Source organism: Callospermophilus lateralis, chromosome 3, assembly GCF_048772815.1.
Source record: "Callospermophilus lateralis isolate mCalLat2 chromosome 3, mCalLat2.hap1, whole genome shotgun sequence".
NCBI lineage: Eukaryota > Metazoa > Chordata > Mammalia > Rodentia > Sciuridae > Callospermophilus > Callospermophilus lateralis.
In genome coordinates, this window is record NC_135307.1 from 176048897 (window position 1) to 176068929 (window position 20033).

Below are 20033 nucleotides of genomic sequence, written 5' to 3' on the forward strand. Positions count from 1 at the left end.
GCGGAACCACTTCCCCAAGGCCATGGCTGACCCAGTTCTTTCTGCTGCCCTTAATGGCTCTGTTCTACTCAGTGTCCTGTGACAATGTGAACTTTGTCTACATTGACACACAGCTTTGGGCCAAGAAAAAACTGAGACCCCGGGACATGTCTGTCTCCTGGCAAATAAGGTTTTATTGGGATGCAGCAGCAAATCCAGAGGCTTGGGCTGGGGTGTAGCTCAGTAGTAGAGGGCTTGCCTCACAGATGTGAGGCCCTGGGTTCAATCCTCAGCAAAGCCAAAAAAACAAAACCAAATGAACAAAAATCAGAGATCTGGTGACCTGCAAAGCCTAAAATCTTTACTGTCTGACACTTTAAAGGAACTTTGCTCACCCTTGCTCTCCCTTTCATTGGAAGAGTGTAGTTATGGAAACCACAGCAAGATATTTAAATGAATCACATTAGTATTATAGATACAGTTAGGTGAGTACTGATTTTTGGCTTTTCTAAAAATGCTAAAGGGGCTGGGGCTGGGGCTGAGTGGTAGAGCACTTATCTAGCACATGTGAGGCACTGGGTTCAATCCTCAGCACCAAATAAAAATAAATACATAAAATAAAGGCATTATGTCCATCTACAACTACAAATTTTTTTTAAATAACAAATTTATTGGCATAAAACTTATAATATTCTTGTCATTTCTGCTGTATCTCTATTTAAAGGACATCTGTATCTAAAAGGACATCACTTTTGCACTATGTTTATTGGTCTTTTCAAATTCCCAGCTATGTCTTGTGGTCCATGCTAGTGTTTTTGTCTTCTATGTAATCACTTTCTGCTCATTATTACCTTCCTTCCACTTGCTTTGAGTTTATATTGATAGTCTGCTCATTTCTTTTTTCTTTTCTTTTCTTTTTTTTTTTTTTTTGGTAGCAAGGATTGAATCCAGGGGTGCTGTACCACTGAGCCATATCTCCAAACTTTTTTTCCCGTGTGCTGGGGATTGAACCCAGGGCCTTGTGCATGCGAGGCAAGCACTCTACCAACTGAGCTATATCGCCAGTTCTCCCAAAACCATTTTTTACATTTTAATTCAAGATAAGATCTTGCTAAATTGCTCAGGACCACGATAAGTTACTGAGGCTGGCTTTAAACCTGAGATCCTCCTGCCTCAGCCTCCTAAGCTGCTAGGATTATAGGCATGCCCAACTGCACCCAGCTATATTTTTTTCTTATCTAATAACATATCAATAACAAGGCTATAAATTTTCTAAATGCTATTTTAGTTGTCTCCATCCAAGTTTTTTTGGGGGGTGGGGTGGGGGGGAGGTATCAGGGATTGAACTCAGAGGCACTCTCCCACTGAAGCCCACCCTATTTTGTATTTTATTTAGAGAAGAGACCTGTCTCACTGAATTGCTTAGCACCTTGCTTTTGTTGAGGCTGGCTTTGAACTCGCAATCCTCAAACCTCAGCCTATAATCCACAGGGATTACAGGCATGTCCCACCATGCCTGGCCCCATCCAAGTTATTAATATGTCTATTTTTTGAGCCACATCCCAGCCCTTTTTAAATTTTGAGACACAATCTCTCATTGTTTAGGGGCCTTGCAAAATTGCTGAGGCTGGTCCTAAACTTGAGATGCTCCTACTTCATCCCCCCAAGCCACTGGGATTACAGACATGGGCCACTGTGCCTAACTCTATAGTCATTTTATATATATATATATATATATATATATATATTTGTCAGTGGACCTTTTTTATTTATATTGGTGCTGGGAATCAAACCCAGTACCTCACACATGCTAGGCAAGTGTTCTACCACCGAGCCACAACCCCAGCTATATAGTCATTTTTGTTTAAGTTACATGTTTCTCATTTTTATGATTTTCATCTTTGAGTAAAGAGGGTTATTTCAAAGTAGGTTTAAATCTCCAAATTTTTAGAGCTTACTTGGCTCTTGTCTATAGTAAAAAATTATGGTCTGTATAAAATTTACTATTTTATATTTGTTTTTGTCTTGGAGTCTAGTAGTTGGGTCTTTTTTTTGTAAATTCTTCTTCTTCTTTTTTTTTTTTTTTTGGTACTGGGCATTAAACCCAGGGGTGCTCACATCTAGCCCTTTTTAATGTTTTTATTAGAAACAGGGTCTCGCTGAGTTGCTAAGTCCATAAATTGCCGAGGCTGACTCTGAATTCATGATCTTCCTGCCTCAACCTCCCAAGCCACTGGGATTATAGGTGTGCACCAGCGTGCTCAGCTGTAAATAATTCTTGTACCTGAAAGTAATATGTGGATTCTGTAGAGATCCACTGATCAGGATTATTGATGGTATTAAAAGTTGTCTACATCTCTTATTTGGTCTATTCATTATTCAAAAAAGTCTTAATTTGAGGCTGGGGTTGTAGCTTAGTGGTAGAGAGTTTGACTAGGATGGGTGAGGCCCTGGGTTCGATCCTTAGCACCACATAAAAATAAACAACAACAAACAATAAAATAAAGATTAAATTCTTTAAAAAAAGAAAGTCTTAATTCTCCCACTGTGATGGACTTGGCAATTTCTCTTGTATCCTCTCATTTTGCTGTATATTCTGTCTTTTTCTATGTATTTCACCCTCATTTTTAAAACCTGGAACGTATACATTCAGAACTAAGAACTATCCCGTTCATCATTTTGCAGTGGCTGTCTTAATCCCTAATGAATGTCCTTGCCAGGCCTGGTGCACATTCCTGAAGTCACACTGTCTCAGGAGGCTGAGGCAGGAAGATTCCAAATTTGAGGCCAGCCTTAGCAATTTAGCACGACCTTGCATCCAACTTAAAAACAAAAAGGGCTGGGGATCTAGCTCAGCGGTAAGGTGGCCCCAGACTCAATCCCAATTAAAAAAAAAGAAAATGTCATTTGCCAATAAGGCAAACTGTTTTTTTTTTTGGGGGGGGGGGCAGGGGTGGTTCCTGGGGCTCGAATCCAAGGCCTCATGCATGCTAAGCAAGTGCACTACTGTTGAGCTACATCCCCAGCCCTGATTTTTCTGTAGGTATGCTTTTTGTTAGTTTTTCTCTGTACAGAATTTTCCAGCTTTTTACTTTTGGTGCCATTTGTTTATTTTTGTGGTTCTGGGAATCAACCCAGGGCCACATTCAATCAAACCCCTGAGCCACATTCCCAGCCCTTTCTGCTATATTTTTAATGGTCTTTACTATCCTTATAGCTTTTCTGCCTTGGAGTCATACTTTCCGTCTATATCTTTCAGTGATCCTTAAGTGGGAAACACACACTCGACTAAGCCAGACAATAATCAACATCTTTATCCTTTCTCAAACAAATCAGGCTCCCTAGAACACTTTACTCTATTGCTCTTTCCAGTCTAGTGTTGGTCCCATATACCTTGGGGTTTTTTTAAATATATTTTTTAATTGTAGTTGATCACAATATCATTATTTCACTTATTTATTTTTTTATGGTGCTGAGGATCGAACCAGGGTCTCACAGGAGCTAGGCAAGTGTAAAAACATATACCTTGTTTTTCGTACCCCACAAAGTAATCATTTCTATTCATAATCCATATTGTTTAGATTTACCTACATGTTTACCATTTTATTTGCTCATTTTCCATCTAATGTCTTCCTTTTAGCCCTACATGTCCTTGTTATTTAAGTCTGTCCTTTTTGGGGGGCGGGTAATTTATATTGAACCCATTGATGCCCTCCATATATATATCTCTATATATGTATATAGATAGATAGATAATTTTTTTTTTTTTTGAGTCACAGACTCTCTAAGCTGCCAAGACTAGTCTGGTACTTATCATTCTCCTGCCTCAGCCTCCCAAGTCACTGAGATTATAATCATTGAGATGCACCACTTCATCAAGCTGAAGTAAATTCCAGTTTATTTTAGGTACTGGGAATTGAACCCAGGGGTGCTTTACCACTGAGCCATATCCCCAGCCTTTTTTATTTTTTATTGTGAGACAGGGTCTTGTTAAGTTGCTTAGGTCCTCACTAAATTTTTGAGGCTGGTCTTGAACTTGCCACCCTCCTACCTCAACTTCCTAATCGCTGGGATTACTAGTGTGCACTGCAGCATCTGGCTGAAATAAATTCTTTTTTTTTTTTTAATATTTATTTTTCAGTTCCCGGCAGACACAACATCTTTGTTTGTATGTGGTGCTGAGGATCAAACCCGGGCCTCACGCATGCCAGGCGAGCGCGCTACCGCTTGAGCCACATCCCCAGCCCCGAAATAAATTCTTAAAAAAATATTTCAGTAATGTTCTTTTGTAATTTTTTTTCTCCCTAACACTTAAGATCATGGATTAACAATTGGTGCCAGTATTTTCCTATAATTTTGAAGATACTATCATATTTTATTCTGGCTTCTGTATTTGCTGCTGAGAAGTATGTTGTTTGTTGGTGCAATTTTTTAGTTAAGCCACCCTGTTTGGGAAGATTTCTTGCAGGGCGCATGCGCATGCTTCTAATCCCAGCCACTCCAGACAACTGTGGCATGAGGGTTTCAAATTCGAGGCCGGCCTTGGCAATTTAGCAAGACCCTGTCTCAAAAAGGGCTTGTGTTGTAGCTCAATGGTAGAGCACCACTGAGTCCAACCCCCCACGTGCCAGGGCTGGGTGTGGGGACCCTTAGTCTTTGTTGTTCTGCAGATTCACTGCAAAATGTGCAGGTGTTTTTATTTATCCTGCGCTGGATTTTTTTGTGAAGATCTGAGTCTTTAATCAAGTTTTCGAAATCCTTTAAGGACCGCCTTTCCACAGTCTATCCTTTCCTTCTGGAATCCCGACGGGACCTCCTTTTTAATCCTGCCACTTCTCTTGCTTATTCTCCATCACCTTTCCTCTCTGGATAAGTGGATCTGGCATCCAGTTCAGTGATTCTTCTCTTCTGCCGTGTTGGATCCACTTTCTTACTTCACTCCTTGAGATGTGGATTTCTATGGCTCTATTCTAGAATTCTTTTAAAGCCTGGTGTTCTTGTCTGGAGTCCTGCTCTTTCTGCAGGTCTACTGCCCCTTTTCGTTCCCTGTTGCTAAGCTTGGTGAAGGTGAAGTGTAGCTGGTGAAGGTGAAGCCTGCTGAGGCCCACTCCAGGATCTCGGAGGCCCAGAACAGAATTCGGTGGGCGGCAGAAAGCAGCTCCTCGCGCGCTCCGCTGCGGGGCTCACTTCAGTTTGGGCCAGGGTAGCTGCTCGCGGCGGCCGTGACGTCACGGGACTGTGACGCGCCCTGGAGATCCGCCCCTTCGCGTCCCGCGCCGGGAATCCAGGCTCTCTGCGCCGTGACGTCACGGATCCGGGCGGGCTGGTTTTGCGTCGGCCCAATGGGAGCTGCGCGCCGGCCTCCCCTTTAAGGAATGTTGTGACCTGACGTCACCCGGGCGAGTTACCTCCCGCAGCCGCCGCCGCCGGGCTCAGCGCGAGCCCCGGAGCCCTTGAGCGCGAGCCCCGGAGCCCCCGGAGCCCCGAACCGCAGCCACATCCCTAAGCAGCGCGCCCCGGATCCCCAGCTGCGCGCCCCGCCGGGCCCGCGCGATGCCCTCGGACCGGCCTTTCAAGCAGCGGCGGAGCTTCGGTGAGGCCCTGTGGGCGACCTGTGAGGGGGGAAGGCGGCCGGCCCAACCGACCCCGACTGCCGCAGGTGACGTCAGCCCCGTGACGTCAGGCTCTGGCTAGACCCCGGGTTGGGAGGTCACTCTGCCGGGCGGGAGTGCCTCTCTACCCCCCGAGTCCCTTGCCCCGGGGCTGCGGGGCCGACGGCCCCGGGGGAGGGTGCTGGGGCGGGCCCGGAGCCGCCCCTTGGGGACCGACGGGGCGGAGCCGCGAGGAGGGCCTAGGCCCGTCCGGCCTCACGCTGACCGCTGTCCGCAGCCGACCGCTGTAAGGAGGTGCAGCAGATCCGCGACCAGCACCCCAGCAAGATCCCGGTGAGTCCCGCGCCCCTGGCCCCGCCTCGCCCAAGCCCCGCCCCGGGCTCACCCGTCCCCGCCCGCCCCACCCCCAGGTGATCATCGAGCGCTACAAGGGAGAGAAGCAGCTGCCTGTCCTGGACAAGACCAAGTTCCTGGTCCCGGACCATGTCAACATGAGCGAGTTGGTCAAGATCATCCGGTGTGTGGGCAGCGGCCAGAGGGGCACTTGCTTGGGGGCGGGGCTCGGGGCTGGGTCCCCGCTGACCAGGGATATGAGTGGGGTCAGGGTCTTGGCGCAGGGAGCTGGGTTCCTGTGCTGAAAAACTGGGAAAAGTCAAGGTCGGCGCTAGGTGAAAGCCTGTAGGAGGGCCTGAATGGGTGGGAAGCTGGGGACTTGGATCACTGGAAAGAAAGGGTCTGGCCATCACAGGCATGCCCTCCTGCCCCCTCAGGCGCCGCCTGCAGCTGAACCCCACTCAGGCCTTCTTCCTGCTAGTGAACCAGCACAGCATGGTGAGCGTGTCCACACCCATCGCGGACATCTACGAGCAGGAGAAGGATGAGGATGGATTCCTCTACATGGTCTACGCCTCCCAGGAAACCTTCGGCTTCTGAGCCAGCAGTAGGGGGGGAATGGCCTGGGAGTGGGGGGGCCGGGTCAGGCTCTGCCCAGGGAGCTCCTGACTTCTGAACTGAGCTGCCTCTGCCCCTGGGGGGCTGGGCAGGGGTGTGGCCCCTAGTTAGGGGGCACCAACCAGCTCAGCCCTGGGTAGGCTCAGGGCCAGTCATGTTAGGGTTGACCCCCTGGGTGCTGGCTGGGTTGGGGGAGGGTGGGGAGTGGCCCCCAGCACCCCTGCTGTGTGGTTTGTCTTTTTTTTTTTAGGCCCCTGCCAGTCTTCCCACCTGCCCCTCACCCACTTGTGGCTCTGCCCCCCTGCCTGGACCTGTCCACCCCTGAAAGACTGGCCCTTGGCTCCCCCCATCTCCTCATGGTGTATGGATCTGTGGTCATTGTCCCTCTGCAGAATAAAGATTGCTCAGGCCTGCCTGGCCCTTTGCCTCCAGCTGTTTGCTTGGGATTAGGGAGGGCTGCTGGGTGGCACACCAATCAGCCCCCAGGCACACTTGTGCTCTGTGGACTTCCTGTTTCTTTTAGAAGCCCACACCTGTATGTAGTGCTCCGCAGCAATATTAGAGGCCAACTCTCCCATCTCCTGGCCTAAGTGTGATATGGATGTGGTCCCAGGGTAAATATCTTTATAACAAAACATTTTATTTATTAAGTAGCCACAACTTATCAAGCACTGCTCACCTTTTTCCCCCTTCCTGCCTGGGAGGGGACTCCTTGGTGTGCAGGGCCACAAAGTAGGGGTCCAAGTGGGGGTACTTCCAGCTGTTCCCCACAGGCCTTGCTGCCAGCCACTGGCATCTTTGATGCCAGTGATTTGGGTCCCTGGACTCGAACCTCTTTTGCTAGAGGACTTGCCTGCTGGCACCTCTGGATATGGAGCCTGGCCCAGCTTCTGGCCCTTTCTTGTTGAAGTCTCTGTGCAGCACTGTGCCCCACCAGGCCTACTTGAGCACAAGCATGGCCTCTGTGCCGTCCTTGGCCGTCAAGTAGAGACCGTGTGTGAGGTAGTACTCCCGCCGCAGAAAGGCATAGAAGTAATCAGAAATGAGCAGGATCTGGGAGGAGAAAGAGGGTGTGAGAAGCTGTGGGACATCCCCCTGAATCAGGGCTCCTGTGGGGTTGAACAGCTGTTGGGAGACATGAGAGCACCTGCCTGGCATTTCCTGTCAAAATCCCAGCCTGTCCCTGGACCAAGAACCGAGGCCCTGCCTAGGGAAGCGACACTTGACCTGAAAGATCTTTCTGGGCCCCTCAGCAATTGTGTATACTCTGCTACCTGCTCCCCTTCTAGTTCATCCCTCTATCCCAAAATTTGGCCTCTAGATTCCAGACCAGTATATATGATACCAGTGGCCCCTTCTTGGTGCCCACAGGTACATTCACCCCACTAGGTCCCCATTACACTCCTCACATTCCCTGGGCAAACCTGCTCCTCCTACTGGGTACCTGTGTCTCCATCCCCCAATCCAGGAGCCCAGGCCACAAATTCATCTGGCACTTCTCCCATACACCAAGACACCAAGGCCTGACAGTTCTACCTCCTGCACCTTCAGACCCACCATTCATATCCATCCTCACAGCCACTACCCTGGACAAGGCATCTGTCAGTCATCTCCTAGACATCAACCCTGGATTCCCTGCTGCCTAACCTGTCTTCGTACTGTGCTCCCTGGCCGCCAGAGGGAACTTTGGAAAGCACAAATCTGATCATGTTACTGCCCAGCTTAAATTCCTCTAAAGGCTGCCCAGGCTCTTAAGTGAAGATCAGCCTCTGGGGCTCTGAGGTCTTGTAGCCGGTCCCTTCCTGCAGACATGCATCACCCTCTCCCTGTACCACCTCACTCAGCTGCAGGATCTTTGCTGTTTAGAGGAAAGCGTTTCTCTTGCTTTCATCTAGTCAACAGGTATTTGCCCTTCAGGCCTCAGGAAAGGTCACTTACCCTTCAGATTAGGGCCTGGCCCCATTAACCTCTTATTTGCTAGCACAAATCACTCAAATTGCAATTTTACATTCAGCTGTTTGACTAGCTCCATCAGGACAAGGCCCTGAGTAGTTGTGCTACTAAGATCTCTGTGCCCAGCTCAGTTTCCATATTGGGCCACAGAATCAAAAGCAGTACAGCAGCTTAGCCCACTGTGGCCCTCAACAAGGCCCAGAGAAGAACAAAGATTTACCAAGCTTCCTGCATACTAGACCCTGAAGTCTTATAATTCCATTCAGCCCAAGCTGCCCAGGACCTTGGTACCCCTGGAGTTTTGAAGGATGAGGGAATAAGGGCTCACTGCTGTGGACACTGTGGTTCTCAGGTACTTAGAGGCCTTTCAGAAAGTCAATATCAATTGCTTCTTGGCACAGACAGACAGATTGAGGTCTGGAACAAGGAAGGCATTTGGCCAGGGTCCTGAGGCAAGTCATAGTTTGAGCTGCGCCTGGGATCTAGGCCTCAAGACCTGAGAACACTGTCCTGGGCAGCTTCGCATTTACCTGAAGATAACTCAGGAACAGCTAAGGAGAGCTGGGAGAGGCTGATAGCACTGAGTCTCAGGAACTCCCTGGAAAGGTTTAAAATCCCCATTAATGGGGAAATTGAGACTCTGGGGGGTTCAAACAGTTGGCCTAAGGATACACCTAGAGAGCTGAACTAGTGTCCATGTGCCTGGGCCCAGTCTACCAAAGGGATCAGCCAAGCAGATATGCCAGGCGGTGAGGACTTGCCCATAGCTACCCAGCTCAGTGATAGCAGCAATGACTACAGGAAAGGCCAACATCATACCTTGGGGTCTCCTTTCTCACCCAGGCCCCAAGATGCCCTGCCTGGGGAAGGGGAGCCTGATCTCTAAGCCAGCTAGATAAGAGGCAGATGCAAATAATTCACAACCAACCAACCAACAACAACAACAAAAACCTCAAGTGTCACAAAATTAACTGGCTAAGGCAAAGTATGGTCAAACCATTAGGTAATTAGGCTGACACATGAAATAGCCATTTTTTGCAGATTAAAAACGTTTGAATATTGGCAATTTCATATCCTATAATGTAACATAAAATTGGAGGATAAAAAATACAAATAGTAGAGTAAGCATTACTATTCAAAAGTACCAGAACAAGTTAAAGACCTTACTAAGCTACTTCTTCCTTTTTTTTTTTTTAAAGAATTTTAATATTTATTTTTTTTTAGCTATCGGCAGACATAACATCTTTGTTTGTATGTGGTGCTGAGCATCGAACCCGGGCCGCACGCACGCCAGGTGAGCGCGCCACCGCTTGAGCCACATCCCCAGCCCTACTTCTTCCTTATGACCTTAACTTTATAAACTATGTACATGTATTTCCTTGATTAAAAAAAATAATAATAATCAGCCAGTTGGCACAGTGGTACAAGCCTGTAATCCCAGTGGCTTGGGAGGCTGAAGTAGGAGGATTGTGAGTTCCAAGCCAACCTCAGCAGAAGTGAGGCATCAAGTAACTCAAGGAGGCCCTGTCTCTAAATAAAAAACAAAATAGGGCTGGGGATGTGACTCAGTGGTTTGTGCCCCTGAGTTCAATCCCTGGTACCAAAAAGAAAAAAAAAAAGAAAAAAAAAGATCCAAAAAAAACTATCAGCCAATAAATGATTGAAACAACAGTTAGGGGAAAAGAAACAAGTATTCCCTTCAGAAAAATGCCAAACAATATATACAAAATAGCCCTCTAAGAGCTTAGTTCTTGCTCACTCCCCTGCCCCCAGGGTGGGCTAGACTTAGGGACTCTTTCCTGCTTGGGAGCAAAGAAAGGGAAAAGGGTCATTCTTCAGTGGAGAAACCTGGCAAACACCACCTTAACCAAGTGCTGAAGGTTGACATCAGCTTGAGGTCATAGGGCTACCCTGTACCCCACGGGATGCAAGGGTGCCTTGCCCATTCTTTCCAAAAATCCAAAACCCAGTCTAATTAACCTCAGACAAACCTAACCTGAGGGAACATTCCACAAGATACCTGGCCGTGCTCCTCAAGACTGTCAAGGTCATGAAAAATAAGGAACTCCTCATAAGGAACAGAGCAGAGGACCCCAGAGAGAAATGGCCTCAAGTGCAGTGTAGCTCCCTGGCTTGCATCCTTGAATTAGAAGCAGACAAAAGTGGAAAAGTCCCAATCAATCCTGGTAATATCCCAGGATAGGTTTTTTGGTTTTTTTCCCCTGGAGATTAAACTCAGGTGCACTCTACTGCTGAGCCACATCTCAGGCCCTTTTTATTTTTAAATTTGAGTCAGAATCTCAGAGTTGCTTAGGGCCTCACTAAGTTGCCCAGGCTGGCTTTGAACTTGCCATCCTCCTGCCCCAGCCTCCTGAGTCCCTGGGAATAGAAGCATGCACCACCGTGCCCACTCCAGGGTAGGTTCTTATTTTGACAAACATACCATGTCATTGAAGATGTTAACAACAGAGGAAAGTAGTATGATGCATGGCTGACCTCTCTGTACTTTTTGCAACTTTCCTATGACTCTAAAATGATTCTAAAATAAAAAAGTTTATCTAAAGACACAATAAACTATTGTTACATTTAACAACGTGGATGAACCTTAAAAATTTCCTGGTAAGTGAAAGGCAACTTTGGCAAATACACATATAAGATTTGCATTTTTTACTGTATGTCAATTCTTCATAAGCAAAATGTAAATTATAAATACTGAACTCTAGTTAATGATATACATGCTGATATTCAGTAGCAAATATACTGATGTCTGAACTCCAATTTGAAATAAAGTTAAAATTTAAGATGGGTTCAAAGCCAGCCTCAGCAATGAGACCCGTTTCTAATAAAATACAAAATAGGGGCTGGGGATGAGGCTCAGTGGCCAAGTGCCCCTGACTTCAATCCCTGGTACCCACCCCCCAAAAAATAAGATGGGTTGAGGGTTGAATATTGTGACTGAGCAAGAATATCAGCATGTCAGCGGTGGAGCCCTTGGGCACAGAATGACCCTTTTCCCTTTCCTTGCTCCCAAGCAGGAAAGAGTCCCTAAGTCTAGTCCACCCTGGGGGACAGGGGAGTGGGCAAGAACTAAGCTGCACCCCTTAGAGGGCTATTCTGTGTATTTGGCATTTTTCTGAAGGGAATACTTGTTTCCTGGTAATGTCCCAGGATAGGCTGTCCTCAGTGTCATCAGTCCTAGGTGGGTGCCCTGCATTCAGGGAAAGGATGCCAGGCTGGCCTGGAGTTTGGCTCTTTTGAGGGGAAACCTGGGGCTGCTGGCAGGCTGGCTCAGACAACCTCTTTTGACTGTGAGGAAATGGGATTTCCCAGAGAGCCTGCAAATCAGCCTACATTGCAACTACAGACCCACAGCCGCTTTGCCCTTTCTGAGCATAGCCAAGGTGGGTAAGGGGCAGCAGAAACGGCATGGGTCCATATGTGGCTATATGACTCCAGTGAGTCACTTCCTTTTCCTAAACTTCATTTCCCTCATCTGTGAAACATGAGCATTGTGTGTTTACTGCACACAATGGTGGGCTATCTGTCCCTCTGTGCTTTCAGATGCCTGAAGTCTGTTCCTGGAAGCTACCCCACCTGTAGTGGCCGAGGGCCCTGCCTCTCCCTCACATCTGTCCCCAGGACCACACACACTTCCTAAGCAGCTCCAGTTTCCCACCACAGCCACCTCTGCCGGGAGGCCTCATCTCCCTAGACCCAGAGGGATTTTCTCTCTCTCTCTCACATACACCCACACACGCACACACACAAGCCCTGCACTGGCCAGCTCAGTGGCAGTTGCTGCCCTCTGAACCATGCCTACCTACCCCATAAGCCCTGATGCTCCTGCTTGTCCCCAAGAGGCATCACCAGGAGACTTCCCTAACTCCATACTTTGTTATGTGACCCAAATGGGATGGCATCTGCTCCACCTCTGGGGCCCCAGAACTGGCACAGGGCTGAAGTTCTCCGGTACCATGTGCTGGTCTTAGCGCTGCCCTCCAGGGACAGCTCAGTCAAACCACAGTCCTCACACTGGCAGCCATGAGGGCTCCAGGGCTGCTCCCCTTTGAGGTACGGTGGCCAGGGACAGAGAGGGCCAAACCTGAAGTGGAATGAGACCGTCAGAACATGCTCCACTACAGGGTGAGAGAAGGGGAATAAACAGTTTCTCAGAATATGCTCTGAGCTCGGCCCTTTAACAACAACATACACAAAGGACAGTGGCAACCACAAGAGTCCCCAGGAACGGTGTGTCTCCCACAGAAGCAAGAGATCTGAGGAACCAAGACATGCGTGGATGACTAAATGTGATGACATTCCCATCTGGGGTCTCTAATCCCCAAGCCAGGCTTAGTCGCGGGTCCTATCCAGGCCACGTGGCAATTAAGTGAAGAACCAGGCTACTCTGCTATTCCCGCCAGTCCGAGGCCAAACCTGAGTTTTCCCATTTCCCCACAGCCCCTCGGCTCTCCACCTGTCAGGCAGCTCTCCTAGTTTATAACTCTGTCATTCAGCCAGGAAGAAAGAGATTCTTTTTGGAAAAGGCAAAAAGGCAGTAGAGATGGTTAATCCAGCGTGTCGGGACAGCAGCCTTGACCAAGCCTTGGGGCTGCAGCTTCCTGGAGAAGCTTGTGTGGTCAGCCTCTTCCTTCTGTTAGAGACACTGACCTTCATGGGGACACTCATTGTTGCTACAGTTGGCAAAGTGCAGTCTCTGGCCACCTGCCTAGGGAAGTGGGGGCCACAGTAGACTGGCGGCAACTGTGCAGCTGGATGGAGCTTTGGCATGACCAGCCCACTCAGGGCCGAATGGGCACGGTGTGGGAGGGGACGGCAAAAAGCTCCTCCCTCCACTTGGACCTGTTTCAGCTACAAGGTCACCAGGCAGACTGCAGACTGGGGCCACAGCAGCAACTGTCACTTATATGGCCCTTTCCAATTCTCAAAAGTTTTCCCATCCAACTCCATAGAGTCCTCACGACCTCCCTTCCAGGTGAGGAAACCAAGGCTACCACCACCTCTCACCAGACTACAGCAGCCTCCTCTGACACCCTGGATTCTTGGCTCCACCCCTCACCTCTGACCTCCTTTCAGAGTGGGGTTTTTAAACAGGAACCTAATCATATTTGTCCTGAGCATAAAACCAAAGGCTCAGTGCAGGCCTCAGTATAGGCCCCCAGGGTCACGTGGCTCTCATCAACACTGCCCTGAAATGTTCTCATTTCTTATCAACTGATGTGGCCAGTCCTACACAGCCTCTGGCAGCACACAGCGTCCTTCCCTCCCTCCTTCTCTCTCCTCCAGGTCTCCCTACCTGGAACCTTGTTAGATGCCACTAGTCCCTCAGGACCCCACTTACAAATGACCTCCCCAAGAAGCTTCCTCATCCCCAGCTGTGAGCCCCCAGCCAGGCTGACCTCCACACTGCCCTGTCTTGCTTCTTCTTCTTTCTGTCCACAGACTGTGCTCCTTGGAAACAGGGCTGTATCTCATCCACCCTTAGCAGAGTGCTTGGCTCATAGGAGGTAATAAATATTTGTAATAAATAAATTAGCCTCCAAAGAGCTATGTGACTTGCCTAAGGCCAGTGAGCCAGGAGAGATGAAGCTGGGAGTCACTGCGGCACTGGGACTTCCAAAGCCCAGGTCTTCCTGCTGGCTGTGCCCGCTGTGCTCAGCCTGGCCTTTTCTTATCACTCTGGCTGTAGGGAAGGACAGCCGAGGAGGGCCTGAGAGAGAAAAGCTTGGGATGCTTGTATTGGAGGGACAAAGGAACAAACTAAGACACTGACAAACTGCCACCAGTCAAAGACACAAAGTGAAAACCGTGCCCGCTGAGGAGGACAAGGGCTGTCAGGAGATGCTGATCTTCCCCACACACCTGGCATCCTATAGGCGGGGCCATGTACAGCCCCCAGGAAGAAACCTGAAATGGGGACTATACACCGTCCAGCCATGGATGATCCACTTAACATGTCTCCTAACATTTCTTCACTGGTCCAATTCCCAGAATGGCACCACAGGCCAACTGAGATATGATTCTATAAGGCAGGACAGGTTTCATTTGTGCTGGAAGGTTGGTACCCAGGTCTCAGGGCTCCAGATATCCCCAGAAGCAGAAAGCAGATGGCCAAGTCAGGGTCAGCCCAGTATCTGCAAGGTCTGTCAGGCAGGGAAGGGTTGGGGTTAGTCCCTCATGACAAACTGCTTATAGAACAACGTTCCAGATTTCCACACCCTGCCTGGCAGGGCAGATGTAGGATGGGCAAGGAATCTAGTTTGGACACAGACATAGCCATCAGGATAAATAGGGAAGGGGACCTGGCTCTAAACCTCTGGAATCCAGTAGGACAAGCCCAGGCCTGGCCCTGATGGAAACACAGGCTGGAACTGGGAGGTTAGTGTGCAGAGCACCACGTGTGATCACTGCGCATAGAATATGGCTTTTGACCCCCGCTCCTACCATTCAGGGTATTGACGGTTCATCACTGAATGTCTCTCCTTGGTGCTGGCAGTACAAGCCACGAACCAGATGGACACAGGGCCTGTCCAACTAGAACCTGCAGGCTACTAAGAGGATGTGATAAACAAGACCACGAACAATACACCCCTTTCCAGTTCTGTGGCTCAGGCTGAGTCTCACCCTCCCAAGCCTCAGCTTCCTCATTTGTGTCATGAGATGCAAAGAGTGCTTCACTCAAAGGGCTATAATGAAGATTAAAGGGACTCCTTGTAAAAGAAAAAAAGGGAAACAAACCTAAGGGGCTGTCAGAGGGGAGCAGTTACATGGCATGACATGGTGAGCTCACACAGCACGACTGCAGGTCTTCAGCAAAGCAGAGGCTCTGCTCGTCCGTGAGCAAGGGAAGATGACCCAGGCATTTTATTAAAAGAAAGAAAAGGTCCTACGTCCATCATGATGCCACTGACACTCAAACACATACTCTTTCTCCAGGAGCACATGAGTATTTTCACAAGTGCACAGAGAAAGGTCCAGGAGGCCCCGTGAGCACATGATTCAGAAGATTAAAGGGATCAGATGGAGCCAAACTGTAGTAAACCCTCCTAAACATGAGCCCCTATTAATTATAACTTTAAGGGAAGATTTCCTTATGTTCCCTGTTTCTAAATTTATTTAAGGTGACTGGAACACTTGACTGCATTCTTTCAAAAAGGCTAAATTTGGGGCTGGGGTTGTGGCTCAGCGGTAGAGCGCTCGTCTAGCACGTGTGAGGCCCTGGGTTCGAACCTCAGCACCACATAAAAATAAATAAACAAAATAAAGGTGTTGTGTACAACTAAAAAATATATATTTAAATAAAAGGCTAAACTTAAGCAAGTTCATATTAAATCCTTGATCAATATTTTTCTTCCACTGTTCACTGAACCATACAAAAAAAGTTAAAAGAAAAAAAAAAAAAGAGATAGGAGATTGTTTTCTCCTGGTTTATGGACTGGATGCTGCTCCAAGTTTGCTCTGGGTATCTGAAGAGCCTGCTACTCTTGCTATTTCCCCTGTCAACACATGATTAATGGCAGTAGGATCCACATGTTATGTTCAACCCACTAAACACCCTACAAAGTGAGGATTGTCACCCTGGATTCTAAGACTGGGAAACTAACCCAGAGAAGTTGAATCACTTGCTGAAGGTCACACAGGGAGGAAGTGGAGGAGGACCTCAAGCAATCACTCAATCTCAATCCTGGCTTCACTCTCACACTCATGCACACTTGTACACTTACACACACACACACACACCCATGGATGGTTTACTGTTGTCATTTCCTGTTACTGACTCTGAGGTACAACAGTAATTAGCAAATGATATGTGCCACGTCTAAAAAACATTAATGGCCCCCAGGGGAGAGGACGAGGCCTCAGTCACTAGTATGCCTGCTGGTGTAGCTAATAATAAACACACAATTTATTCTCTAACAGGATATGTATAGCATTGACCAACTCAAAACAAGACTTTAGGCCAAGGTGTTTGCTACATTCTACATAAATAAAGCTCCTAGGAGCTGGGTATGGTGCACACTACTCCTATAATCCCAGCAACTCAGGAGGAGGAGGCAGGAGGACCACAAGTTAAAGGCCAGCCTCAGCAACTTAGTTACACCCTGTCTCAAAAATGTTTTTAAAGGGGCTGGAGAGGTAGCATGGTGGTAAAGCGCCCTGGGTTCAATTCCCAGTACCAAAACAAACAAACAAATCTCCTGGTTTTTGGCAATGATGGTTCAGGTATTGCTTAAAATCTGTGGTTATCTGGTTCTCAGGACAGCTCTGACCTGACTTTCCCAGAAAGGGGAAAATGAGGCCAGAGGAATATTGGACGACTTCCCAGCCTGAAGAGTTCATAAGAGCAGGCTGTGAGACAAACAGATGTCCCCAAATGCCATACAACGGAATGGAACCACTGACTGGGTCACAAGGAAGCAGAACTGGGATTGGCTATGTAGGACACACTCAGACTGGGTTCACAGAGGCCAAAAATCAGTGGAGACAGAACTCCTAACTGATTCTTGCCAGGAGTGTGATCTGGCCCTCATGTCCCCTTCCATTCTTGCTCTACAAGTCTGAAAGGCCCAGCTCTTATCCCTTGTCCCTTTGGCTTTCCCTGACCACTCAACATGAAAGCTTATTCTACACCTGCTGGATTCTTCTAGCAGTTACCCTGCACATCTGGTCAAGAATGACATGATATTTTTCTTAGCTGTTGGTTCATTTATTCATTCAACAAACACTTGCTAGCAAATGCTCCCTGCCAAGCATTGGTATGACAGGGAGGGGCACCCTGCAACAGGAGGACAGCCAGATCCTTGATGCATGAAGCTCACGGGCTGGTGGGGGCAGAAGAGAGCAGAACAAGTTACAGATGGACTTGTTAAGTTCTATGAAGGAAACAACTAGGGGCTGAGAAAGACAATGGGGCAGGAGGACTTCACGGAAGGCTTCTGTGAGGTGACACTAAACTTTTTTTGGGGTGGGGTGGGGGAGGGGAGCAGTGAGCCCCCTGAGCCACATCCCCAGCCCTTTTTTATATTTTATTTAGGGTCTCACTGAGTAGCTTAGGACCTCATTAAGTTGCTGAGGCTGGTTTTGAACCTGTGATCCTCCAGCCTCAGTCTCCTGATCTGCTGGGACTTCAGGCATGTGCCACCACGCCCAGTGGTAACACTGGATTCTTAATAAAGTTGTAGATGTTCCATATTTGCATTTTGTGGCTCCAAGAGGCCTGAGGGCAAGGGTAGTATAACCATCCTGATGGGGACTCTTCTACCTATTATCTGAGTGTCTGCCTGGTGAGCAAGAGCCCTATACCTGGCACTTCCCTTTAGTGATCTGGCAGCAGCAGCAACAAAGACAAGATCAGCAGCCCCTGGAAGCACTAACCCAACGAGCTGTCTGTAGCTTAGACTCACAGAGCCCAGACTCTAGTAGACCAATGACACAGGTGTGCCTGAGGCCTTGGAGATCTGCAGGTTTAAAGGGAACCCGACCCCTGCTGGGACACCTATCAGTTGGTACAGCTTGTCAAAGGGCAACTTGGTGCTATCATCCAAAGACAGAAAATACATATGCCCTCTGACCCGGCTAATCCCACCACTTGAGAATCTATCCTAAAAAATACAGGCATGTGTGTATAAGAATATGTGGAGATATGCTGGGCATGATGGTACATGCCTATAATCAGAGCAACTTGGGAGGCTAAAGCAAGAGGATTGCAAATTCAAGGCCAGCCTCAGTAACTTAGTGAGGCCCGGTCTCAAAATAAATAAAAAGGGTTGGGGACATAACTTTGTGGTAAAGCACCCCTGGGTATGGAAAAAAAAAAAGAAGAAGAAAGAAAGAAAGAGAGAGAGAGTGAAAGTGAGAGAGAGACAGAGACAGAGACAGAAAGAGAAAGAATGAATATGTGGCAGCATATGCAAGGCTCTTCCATTTCAAGTAGCAAAATAACGAAGCAATGTCAACATCCTCAGCAAGGGTTTACCTGTTCAAATAAATCATGGTACATCCTAACCATGGGATATGGAGACATTTAAAAACTGATCTCAAGTGGCTCAGCAGTAGCGCACTTGTCTAGCATGTGTGGGGCACAGGGTTCGATTCTCAGCACCACATATTAAAAAAAAAAAAAAAAAGTTCTATCAACTAAAAAATAAAAATTAAAAAAAACTGATCTCAAGATGACAGCATTAGTGAAAAAAAACTGCTCATAGACTAGGAGGCCATATAATCACATAAGTCAGAAAGTGCTTTAATGTGTGCGTTTGTATAGCTATCAATAAATGCACAAAGTCTGCCAAGACACAAACTGAACTGACCCAAGGACCACATCTGTTTTCTGTGAGAATGGATGTTAGGTGGCTTTTTCTTCTTCTTCTTCTTTTTTTTTTTTTTTAAGTTTTTTCTTTTTAGTTGTAGATGGACACAATACCTTTATTTTGTTTTTATTTTTATGGAGTGCTAGGGATCGAACTCAGGGCCTCACGCATGCTAGGCAAGCACTCTGCCACTGAGCCACAACCCCAGGCCCTTTCTTTCTTTTTGGCAGTGTTAGGGATGGAACCCAGGGCCTCATGCATGCTAGGTAAGCACTTACCATTGAGTCATACCGACTGCGGATTTTTACTTTTTTCTGTACTGGGATTGAACCTAGGGGTGCCTTACCACTGAGCTCTATTCTCAGCCTTTTTATTTTGAGATAGGGCCTCACTAATTAGCTGAGGCTGGCCTTGAACTTGCAATCCTCTTGCTTCAATCTCCTAAATTGCTGGGATTACAGGCATGCACTACCGTGCTTCACTACATTTTATTTTATTTTTGTGGTACTGGGGATGAATCCTAAGGCCTCGCATATGCTAAGCGAGTGCTCTACTATTGAGCTATACCCACCACCCTTTTTATTTTAAGACAGGGTCTTGCTAAGTTGCTGAAATTGGACTCAAACTTGCTATCCTCAGGCCTCAAGTCTCCCCAGTCACTGGGATTAGAGATGTGTGCCACCATGCCTAGCTAGATCACATTCAGCACATATCTTTACCTTTCATTCCACATTATTCCACTATTTTTGCTTCTTCCCCCCAACAATAATGAATTATTATTTGTGTGAAGTATTGCTTATGTGATTTAAAATGCATTTTAAAAAGATTTTTTAAAAACACAAGAAGCAATGCCAAGAATTCAGCTGGTTTTTCTCGGTAGTTCAGCTACTAAAGCACTTAAAGCTTCTGGCCTTTCGTTTCCAGCACAGCCCAATCCTTCTTTTCCAATAATTCAGTTTCTCCAGCCTTCCATAGCATTTGACCACTTGTAAACATTCCCCTCGCTATTCAGAGACCCTTCTCTTATAGAGACAGCCACAGGGGAGAAAGTTGTCATCTGGAAAGTTCCACAGATGCTTCATGATCACTGCAACTGAACTTCCTGACTAAAACTAGAGGCTCAAGTCAAGTCAACAGGCTGCGGACTATTTCTGTGGAACTCAGCAACTCTCTGGAGGCCCAGGGTAGGCCCAGCACCCTCATATCTAAC

The 20033-nt window shown here is 47.6% G+C and overlaps 2 protein-coding genes across 6 annotated transcripts in view; one reads left to right on the forward strand and one right to left on the reverse strand.

The window, feature by feature from the left end:
• The first annotated feature begins 5356 nt into the window (after positions 1-5356).
• Positions 5357-6961, forward strand: Map1lc3a (microtubule associated protein 1 light chain 3 alpha). Its single transcript, XM_076849057.1, has 4 exons — positions 5357-5572; positions 5869-5924; positions 6002-6108; positions 6362-6961. Exons 1-4 carry the CDS (start codon positions 5533-5535, stop codon positions 6522-6524), a joined length of 366 nt encoding a protein of 121 aa, XP_076705172.1. The 5' UTR covers positions 5357-5532; the 3' UTR covers positions 6525-6961.
• A 200-nt stretch (positions 6962-7161) lies between these two features.
• The window catches only part of Pigu (phosphatidylinositol glycan anchor biosynthesis class U), a 91107-nt gene continuing 78235 nt past the window's right edge, over positions 7162-20033 (reverse strand). For all 5 annotated transcript variants that reach the window (XM_076851717.1, XM_076851719.1, XM_076851721.2 and 2 more), the window contains one exon: positions 7162-7595. In XM_076851717.1, coding sequence (XP_076707832.1) covers positions 7482-7595 — 114 coding nt within the window. In that variant the 3' untranslated portion in view covers positions 7162-7481. The remainder of the gene's footprint in view (positions 7596-20033) is intronic.